The sequence below is a fragment of the Orycteropus afer genome, unplaced genomic scaffold (assembly GCF_000298275.1).
Source record: "Orycteropus afer afer isolate SDZICR_OR568_19922 unplaced genomic scaffold, OryAfe1.0 scaffold00007, whole genome shotgun sequence".
Classification (NCBI taxonomy): domain Eukaryota; kingdom Metazoa; phylum Chordata; class Mammalia; order Tubulidentata; family Orycteropodidae; genus Orycteropus; species Orycteropus afer.
Window position 1 is genome coordinate 590,592 of NW_006921594.1, and position 10,865 is coordinate 601,456.

The 10,865-nt window shown below is 40.3% G+C and overlaps 1 protein-coding gene across 1 annotated transcript in view; it reads right to left on the bottom strand.

Moving 5' to 3' along the window:
- Positions 1–8,564: 8,564 nt before the first annotated feature.
- Positions 8,565–10,865, bottom strand: part of TES (testin LIM domain protein) — a 32,519-nt gene continuing 30,218 nt past the window's right edge. The window contains exon 6 of the mRNA XM_007944014.2: positions 8,565–8,753. Coding sequence (XP_007942205.1) covers positions 8,565–8,753 — 189 coding nt within the window. The remainder of the gene's footprint in view (positions 8,754–10,865) is intronic.

The window sequence follows — 10,865 nt, forward strand, 5'->3', positions numbered from 1 at the left end:
CAGGGGTCCAAGATTATCTTCTGTGTCTGTGTTAATTGGTTTCCCTTTTCTTTGTTGAAGAGGGTCTGTGCAATCCTTCTGCCTAGTCCGCCATCTTCGGTTTTTTTTTTTAATAGGATAAAATTTTATTTAGAGAAAACAACAGAAGAAGTATATGTCCTTTTATCATCTCACAAAATGGAAAATGATTGTGTCCACAGGATAACTACCACCTTGAAGAAGTTCATGATACTCAAAGATATAATAGAGAGATGTAAACATTTAAAGAATAATTAACAATGCTAATTTATTTAGGGATTTTTTTTCACCCTATGGGTTTCCTTCCACTAATGGTCCCTTTCTCTGCCAACAAGATGGAATAGAGAACATCAACTTCATCAGGCAGAGACACATAGAGAGAGAGAGGTCTTGGAAGACATAGCCTGATGATGTGAATGTATTGTATGCAACAACAGGAAGAACACTAGTCACAAGATGTTCATCCTGTGTTATACATAATGAAAAACTGGAAACTGTCTGAAATTCCAACCACTAGAAATGCTTGTTAATTAAATATTTGTAGAATTCTTTCTACCTTTGCCCCTTGCTTACTGAAAGTGAAGATAACTTGAAGCACTTACTGATGAAGGTTAAAGACTACAGTCTGCAATATGGATAACACCTCAACATAATGAAAATGAAAATCTTCACAACGGAAACAATAAGCAGCATCATGATAAATGGAGAAAAGATTGAAATTGTCAAAGATTCTGTTTTACTTGGATCCACAATCATTACTTGTGAAAGCAACACTCAAGAAATCAGACATTGTTTGCACTGGGAAAATCTGCAGCAAAGACCTCTTTAAAGCGTTGAAGAGTAATGATATCACTTTGAAGACTAAGATGTGCCTGACCTAAGCCATGGCATTTTCAGTTGCCTCATATGCATGTGAAAGCTGGACAATGAATAAGGAAGACTGAAGAAGAGTTGATGCCTTTGAATTGTGGTGTTTGAGATGTTGCTGTTGCTGTGTGCTGTGGAGTCAGACCCAACTCGTAGTGACCCCTCTTTGGGTTTCTGAGGCGGTATCACTATGGAAGTAGATTGCCCAACGTTCCTTCCAAGGAAGGGCTGGTGGGTTTGAACTGCCAGCCTTCTGGTTAGTAGTCAAATGCCTTAGGCACTATGTCACCAGAGCTCTGGTGTTTGAGAAGACTACTGAAAATACCTTGGAGTGCCAGAAGAACGGACAAATCTGTCCTGGAAGAAGTGCAGCCAGAATGTTCCTTGGAAGCGAGAATGGCCAGATTTCATCTCACCTGGTTTGGTCATGTTGCTAGAAGGGACAATGCCCTGGAGAGGGATAATGCTCTGCAAAGTGGAAGGTCAGCAAAAAGGAGGACAATCCTCAGCAAGATGGATTGACACAGCGGCTACAACTATGGGCTTAAGCAGAGCAAGGACTGTGAGGATGGGGAAGGACTGGGCAGTGTTTTGCTCTGTTGCACATAGAGTCACGAGGAGTCAGAGCCGACTCGATGGCACCTAACAGCAAGAACAACATGCCCCTTTATGTGTTTGTCAGGGTCCTTCCATGGGGAATGTGCTGATGCTGACGTTGTCCAGAGTACAAGCTGGCAGCTGGCTCCCTTGTTATTATTCTTGATGACTTCAATATTTTCATAGGTCCCCATTCAACATTTGGACCTGTTATATCCTTGTTGTTTTTGTTAGGTGCCATAGAGTTGACTTCAATTCATAATGAGCTTAATGTACAGAGTAGAGCTGCCCCATAGGGTTTTCTAGGCTGTTATTTTTACGGGATTAGATCACCAGGTTTTTCTCCCATGAAGCTGCTGTGTGGGTTTGAACAACCAACTTTCTTTCTTCCCTTTCCTTTCTTCTTTCCCTCCCTCCCTCCCTTCCTTTTCTTCCTTCATTCCTTTCCTCCCTCCTCTCTCTCTTTCTTTCTTTCTATATCTTTAATTTTTATTGTGATTTGGGTGAAAGTTTACAGTGAAAATTCATTTTCCGTACAGCAGTTCATATGCATTTTGTTTCATGACACTGACTGCAATTCCCCACAATAGCTCTCTTCTCACTTCCTCCCTGCAGTTACCTCTTCCCTGTGTCCTTCTTTCCTATGCATTCCTGCCCCCTGAGCTATCTCCTCCCTATTCAGATACTTCTATTCTTCCGTGATTGATAGTTCTAAGGAGTGTGTCTAACTAATGTAAATGTTCACCCTATATGTCTGTCTATTGTTTGGTTAGAAGCCATGGGAGTGAGTTCAATACCAGACCTGAATGGTGACCAGGGGCCATAGTCTCAAGGATCTCACTAGGCTCTATCAGATAAGCAAACCTGGTCTTTTTTTTTTTTTTTTAATGATTTTGAGTTTTGTCCCACATTGTTCTCCCACTCTATCAAGGATCTCCTGCATCAATCCCTTTCCCCGTGGTGGACACTGGTAGCTAGGCACCATCTAGTTCTTCTGGTCTCATAGTCATATAGGCTGATGAACAATCAACCTTTCTGTTAGAAAGCCTAGCTATTGTACCACCAGGACTCTTTTGTTATTTCTTAGATTCTTTAAATCCAACAATTTGTCCTCCACTCCATCTCAGCTGTAACTGCAGGGAAGAGAGGGAGAGTCAGCGGACTTGGCCAGAACATCTCTAGACTGAGTCCCAGCACTGCTTTCACCTATATCATGCTGCCTTTACAATCAGTCCTAGTAGTGCAGTGGTTAAGTGCTAGGCTGCTAACCAAAAGATTGTTGGTTCCAACCCACTAGGTGCTCTTCAGGAAAAAGATACGGCAGTCTGTTTCTGTGTGTCTGAATCGACTTGACAGCAGTGGGTCTGGCTTTTGGGTTTTTACAACATCAATATTATGAGGAAATCAACTCCAATTACTCTGTGTTCAATAACGTCTCACTCTAGTAAAGATAACTGGGTACAAGTTGTTTTTGTTATTATCTGAAGGTCAAGATTCCTGGGGAGAAGTATCATTGGAAAAAAAAAAAATCAATAATAGCCTTCATAAATATCACTATAAAATGCCATTCAAAACAAGCATAAAAGGTTAATGACATCTTGTTTTGAGTGTTTCAAAATACATTATATATTCCAAATTCAATAGAAGCTACTGTGACATGTTGTTGATCATGACAAAACAAATAATGAGCCAAAGCTATTTAGGCATCTAGTAAATATATGACAAAAGATTTAATTAATCAAGAAAGGAACAATGTGTTTCAGGTTGTGTGCACAAAACACACCCATGCACCCCAGAACAGGGGGTTCTTTTCATATATGTCAGCACTCAGTAGTTGCCATCAAGTAGTTAATTAGGAGTGGGCAGGAAGGGGCAGAGAGCATACAGTAAGTCAAGGGCTTTTTTCATGGTGTCATTGATGGAGTCATATGTTTTCCTGGGAATTAATGCCCAGAGACAAGTTCAGATATGTCAGGGCATCTTAAGACAAGATCTTAATACTGATCTTGGGTGGTGGTGTCTCTTTAGTAACCATGGTGAAGTTGGATGAGCTTAAACACTGCATGTTGGAAATATCTGAAGAATGAGTCAGTAATGAACCTCATGCCTTTGGTGAAATTGGGCTGAAATATTTCAAAGTCAGATTTGGAAATCTATACTTAAGGATTTCAGAGTAACAGAAGTTTCAGCTAGAGTTGATCAAGAAAAAAACAAAACAAAACAAAAAACCATTTTTTTTTTAAATATCATACAATAAATAGAAAGGCCAATGACTCTCAAATATCTTAATAACTGTATCGAGGGGTTATGTATAAAATTCTTCTGCTTAAAGGTGAATAGGATATGTGTGGACTCTGTGAATGAGGTCATTATTAATCATTCTACTATTAATTATTAGTAGTCTTATTAATTGATTAGTATTAATTAATTAATATTAATTATTAATATTCTTCTAATAGGAGAAACTAATGCATTACCTTACCTTTGGCAACTTCTGGGAAAAAAGAAAACAAACTACCTTCTCTTTACTCATCCAACCACCCCTCTCTGTTCTCAAGTTCCTTTTTCTGATAGAAGATGGACAAAGGAGAAGCTATCATTATACCTTTAACTATTCAAGATGGCTTCTGCTGAAGGTAAGAGGGCTTCTTGTTTTTCACTCTGTGGTGTCTTCAGGAGTCCCTGGGTGGTAGAAACAGTTAACATGCTCAGCTGTTCACTGAAGGGTTGGAGGTTCGAGGCCACCCAGCGGCATCTTGGAATGAAAGCCTAGTGACGTCTTTGGGAAAATCAGTCATTGAAAATTGTATGGAACACAGTTCTACTTTGACACATGTGGTCACCATGAATTGGAATTGACTTGGCAGCAACTGGTTTTTCTGGTGATGTCTTTATCCTTGAGTCCGTTTACTGGTATTCTCTCCATCCCAGTCTAGACCCTTCTAGCATGAGAAGAGTGTCTCTCTACTGCTAAGTGCATAACGTGGTTGTTAACTGCCTGCCACATCCAAAGGAATGTGCTGGGCACAAAAAGTATAGGCTGTATCTCTAAACAATGGAACTTAAATGGATTTTGATGAGATTTCCATTGACTGTCCCATAGGAAGTAAGGAGAACAAAAGATTATCCTTCATTATCTACTTTTGGAGGAAAAAAAGCATGAATCCAGATAAAAGCCTTCATTGTTTCCCTGTATCTTCCCTATTGCAAGGGGAGGATTTGGCTTCAGCTCCTGTCATTTCTCCATGCTGCTGTAACAGAGGGGCTACAGGTGGGTGACTTCAGCAAACAGACATTTATTTTTTCATAGTTTAGGAGACTAGGAGTCCAAATTCCGGGCACCAGCACTACAGGAAGGCTCTGTGTCAGCAATGGGGAAAGATCTTTGTCTCTTTCGGCCTCTGGCCCTTGGTTCCTTGGTGATCTTCATGTGGCATCTATCTTCCCTGTTTGTCCTTGCTTTTATTCCTAATCTGCTCCTTTAATATCTCAATAGTGACTGATTTAAGATACACCCAACATTGGTATGACCTCATTAATCATAATAAAGAAAATCCTGTTCCCAGATGGGATTATATCCACACGTATAGGGTTAAGATTTATAACACATATTTTTTGGAGACCCAATTAGATCCACAACAGCCTCTACAACAATTAAACAAACATTATGTAAAATAATAATTTAAAAAAATATCTAAAATTGAGGACAGTGTAGTATAGGAGAAATTATAGAAGGGTGAGCAGATCCTAAATGCTATGTTGTTGTTGTTACGTACCATGGAGTCGGACCTGACTCATAGTGACCCCTCCTTGGGTTTCCGAGGCAGTATCACTACAGAAGTAGATTGCTCCATCTTTCTTCCAAGGAGTGGCTGGTGGGTTTGAACCGCCAGCCTTCTGGTTAGCAGTCAGATGCCTTAGGCACTATGCTACCAGTTGTTGTTTGTTCTTGTTATGTGCCATCGAGTCAGACCCAACTCATAGCGACCCCTCCCCCTAAATGCTATAGGAAATATAAATCTTGTAGATTCTAGTAACCATCTGACACTCTTGTTAAACAATTATAGGACAAAGTATTTGCAAGACCATTTTTTTTAAAAAATCCTATGATTAACAATGAAAATAGCAGAAGACTGAGAAATTCTCAGAGTTCATGCTCTTGTGTTACGAGGCCAAACTACAAATAAGTGAGTGTAGAGTCAAATCCAGTGGTTCTATATCTCCTAGGCAACGTAAGTTATTCTTCTAGGAAACAGCCTAAAATAAAATGCAATCAGGATCTTGGGTAGTGAATGACGGATTTGGTCTCGTTTTAGAGCTGCTCATTTTTTGAGTTGCCATTGCGCTGTTTCAGACTCCTGGCAAGCCCGAGTGTGTCAGAGTAGAGCTGCGCTTTATAGAGTCTGCAGCGGCTGATCTTTGAGAAGTACATCCCCAGGTCTTTCTTCCAAGGCACTCCTGGGCAGACCTGAACCTCCGACCTTTCCAAGTTAGCAGCCAAACACATTAACTGCCACACCCACCAGATCAGTCGGATTCTACCTGCGCCCCAGAAAGGTGGGGATTAAGTGAAGAGTGGCTGTGTTAACACATGGGGGTTCCAGAGGTTGAGGGAGTTTTGTCTCAGTTTAACCCACTTGGAACTGGTTCCAAGGAGCTAGAGTTTGATAAAACATCATCCTTCTTATTGACTCCTGGGAGGTAGGGGAAGGAGTGGTGAGGAACAAGGCAAACAACATTCTTTAAGATGAGAGGAAACTGTGTCTGGGAAAGGCAGGTTATTCCACTTTGTGAAAAAATGCTGTGGAAAACATCTGTTGCTCTTTGAGATAAGGGTAAAAAGCTGGGCAAACATCAAATGATTCACTTCTAGACAATGGTGGCTATTTGGGATGACGTTGTTGTTTGCCGTTGAGTAGATTCCAATCATAGAGATCCTAGAGTACAACTTTCCCATAGGGTTCCATAGGCTGTAATCTTTACAGGAGCAGATTGCTAGGTCTTTTCTCCCATGGAGCAGCTCATGGGTTTGCAGCTGAGTGCTTACCCACTGGACCACCAGGACTCCTTTGGGATATCAGCATTTAAAATTGTATGCAAAATTAGATTACTGCTTTAGACCAGGCAACATCTTTTCAAGTTCCCTAAGACACCTTTCTCATGGCTGGGAAAACATGATGCAAGGAAGTAAGTGTGTGTATCTGTATGTTAGTGAATGTGTGCAGGCAGAATTGAAGGGATGCACTCTGAGTCAAACAAAGTTGAGCTGCAAAAAAAAAAAAAAAAATTATTCTGGGCATGTGTCAGAGAAAATTGCTATTCTCATTATGACAGAAATACTTCAAACTAACAAAACAAAACACTCATAGTCTATTAATGTTGTTGTTGTTGTGTGCCGTCGAGTCGGACCTGACTCATAGCGACCCCTCCTTGGGTTTCCGAGGCAGTATCACTACAGAAGTAGATTGCCCCATCTTCCTTCCGAGGAGTGGCTGGTGGGTTTGAACCGCCAGCCTTCTGGTTAGCAGTTAAGTGCCTTAGGCACTATGCTACCAGAGCTCCTTCTGTTAATATCAGGAAGAACAAATCTACTCCTATTCTGCATTTGCTTCCTTTCTCACTGTACGTTACAATAAAAAAATTCTTAAGACAACCAAGTAGGTAGAGCTGCAACTTCAGTATACAGGTAACAACTGTTAAATTTGCCTGAAGAGAAATGAAATTTTCCCAAACATCAATTAAATCATTCAATTTTTTTGGGGGGGGTGGATAGTGGTGGTTGATAGTACTGGTACCAAACTCCGACATGGCTTAAAAGCAAATGACTAAAATGCTTTAATTTATTTTAAAGTTTCATGTAACTTGTCCCCTCTTCATAACAAAAAGCCTGGTTTCTGTTCTAGCCCATCTGAAAAAGCCTAGTTTTGTTAGGTTAGTTTTTATCCTTGGGAGCAACGCCCCCTTCTGTAACATGTGTTTAATTGCAGAAGGATCTGTTTTGTTCTCAAATGAAAGTATAAGAAAAAGATATTATTAAAGTGAAAAAGACTTTATTTTGAATGATATACATAACATTCATTCCATTTTATTTCATAGTGCATAGCTATGCATGGAAGTACACAGGGAAAAATTAAACATAAGTGATGCTTAAGTTACAGAAGTATACAGGCGAAGAGGACAGTCAATAAACACATGACCAGGCTTAGCTGCACAGACTAGGACAGTATCTGTCAGAAAAGAATACAAAACATGCAAAACATTCTATCAATCATGGCAGGCACGTACATGATAAGATTTCCTGGGTACAAAAGTGCATATGCTCTTTGGATTGAAAACAATATACATGAGTGGCTTGGCCTTTAGTCCAAGCCAAAAATCATCTATAGAGTAAATAGTGTGGATTTTGTTATGCCACATGTGGTAATAAAATATTCAAGGCCACAGATGGAGGTTACCAGCTTGGAAAAAGAATGCTGAGAGGTGGGGCAAATAAAAAAAATAGAGAAATGCAATAAAGAAACGATACCTCTGCCTACATTGGGAGCTAGTGGATGCATAGGCATTAAAAGAACAGCACAATCCACAGTACGCTGCACTTCCGTCTCCACTGTCTAAAGGAAGCCACTGTGCCGTCACAAAGTTCAGAGGAGAAGAAGGGCAAGTTTAATGTTCTCTTCACTTTGCTGTGAAGGAAGAGCAGAGTACAGGGCCAGCAATGATCTTCTTCCCGTCATGACACTAACTGTTAACTGCTCCACGTCCACCATGTTTACCACAGGGGAGATGGCAATATGAAGATTAGGTAATTAAAATCAAGCTTCCAACTCAAATATCTTATAGCTGGGGAGCTAAAGAAAGATCAAAATCTTTGCCTTTTGTAATCAAATGCTTAAAGCAGGTTTTAAAAGTTGCGATAAAAAATTGATAAAGAAAAGCTGCAAAGAAAGTTACTGAACAAAATCTCCTGGTTTCTTTTAGGGTTTTTTTTTTTTTTTTCCTTTTTTTTTTTAAAATTGCGCTCTGTAGTAGATAGAAACACAGAACACTTGGAATAACTATGACTCAGTATTGCTGCGTGTCCCCTAGGACATCAGCTTTTTGCACTCGACGGAACAGAAAACCATGCCTTCCACCGGCATGAACTTCTGCCCGATGAGACACCTGCTGCAGCAGGAGCACAGGAAGCACTCCGCGGAGGCGTGCCAGCTGAAACTGTTGTAGGTCACCCGCTGCACCTCCGGGTCAATGGCATTGTGGCATCCTTGGCACACCTGTCAAAGCAACAATGCAGATGAGAAACGAGGATGAGAGAGCAGACTGTGATGGGACATTTTCATTTCAGAACTGAACACATTTCTTCAGATGATAAATGACACAGAGTGACAACCTCAAAAACATACAACTGAGAGAGCCCTTCCAGTCAATATTCAAGCCAATAACTGCTAATGGAAGTCTATACACTGAACCACCACCTCAAACTCTGGTGGCTTGCACGTTGCTGTGGTGCTGGAAGGTATGGTACTGGCATTTCAAATACCAGCAGGGTCATCCATGGTGGACAGTTTCAGACTAGCTTCTAGACTCAAACAGACTAGGAAGAAGGTGAGTAGTCAATCTGCTTCAAAAAATCAATCAATGAAAACACCATGGATTACAACAGAATATTGTGTGATACAATGCTGAAAGATGAGCCCTCTAGGTTGAAAGGCACCCAAAGTACAGTGGCTGCAACAGTGGTCTCAATATTATCAACGATCATGAGGACTGTACAAGACTGGAAAACATTTGTCCTCTTGTACACAGTGTTGCCATGAGTCAAAGCCAAGTCAACAGCAATTAACATCAACATGTGCTGAGCACTGTAAGAAACAGGGGGAAGGCTCCTTAAACCCACCATTGTTGAGTTGATTCTGATCCACTGTGACCTGATAACACAGAAGAAAACTGTCCTATAGGGTTTCCAAGGCTGTAATATTTATAGGAACAGATTGACACATCTCTCTCCCACAGAGCAGCTGGTGGATTCAAACCACTGGTCTCTTAGTTAACAGCTCAGTGCTTAACCATTGTGCCACTAGAGATCCTTAAGGCCTGTTAAGGTCCTTCTGATTGATTCTTATAAGATATATGCCCACCATGTTCGTGGTAGAAAGTCTTGACAGCAAATTCCAAAACAGTGAATTTGGTGCCAGCGCATTCTATTAGATTGTGTATTAATAATGATAAGGAAGTGGGTAAAATGATTTTTCCTCACTTATTAAAGCGCTGAAATAGTAATTCTCCCAGTCTTAGCTATGACACACAAAATTATTAACACCACTAATCCACTAATTTCTAGACAGTTACAAATGAATTATGTTCAAAGTAATTAAAGACTCAATTAAAAATACTGAAGTGTTTTAGAATAATTAGTTTGCACTAAAAATATAACTTGTAGTTAATTGGCTTCTGTTCTGGAGGCATAAGATCAGTCACAATTAATGTATAATCTAATATTGTAGGACATCACTATTTACATCCCCTACACCATTCTATGTTATATGTAAGTATATATGTAAAATATATACATATACATACACCCATATACCCATGCATCTGTACCCTCCTCCCACCCACCACATACATCCACACACACATATCCACACAGGCAAAAACATCATTTTCTCCTTATCTGAATATGCATATGAAGAAAATTAATGAATATCTCTTTATGTTACAGCAGAAAATGAACAAAGTCGAGACCTCCAAAACACATATGCCTTCTTATTCGCACATATTCTCAATGAATTTGACTAAATTTTATAATAAGTGAAGAAATCAGTAAGACTGTCTGTCCACTATTAGGTGACAGCATCAACAGTATCCTTGGCCCCTTATTGTGCCTGCCAGAAATGAGTGAGAGGTAAGGGATGGGAATGGGTGGGTAGAGAGTCATTTAGCTCAAGTGTCCTTACTTGAACAGACCTCAGAATGTGGCTGCTAATCGGGGGGAAAATGAGTTTAGGCAGTGAAGTGGAGTCTTGTCACAAATACCCACTGCAGGCCTCTACCATACTGTCCATATTTTCTAAGAGCCACATTACTTCTCATCACAACTGTTGTAGTTGCTTAATCCATGCTTTATGTCAATCCAGTCTTCCTTGAAAAGCAAGGGAAATATTCACTGTTATAGATTGAATTACGTACCCCTAAAATGTGTTGTAAACCCTAACCCCTACACCTGTGCTTATCAGCTCATGTGGGGTGGGGTTGTGTGGTAGCTATGTTTGTGTGTCAACTTGGTTTGGGCCTGGTTGAGTGGCTGGGCAGCTGGTGGTAGTTATTCCCCATGATGAGATTGGCAATCAACTCCATGTGGGATCTACCACAAGCAGCTGAGTAGC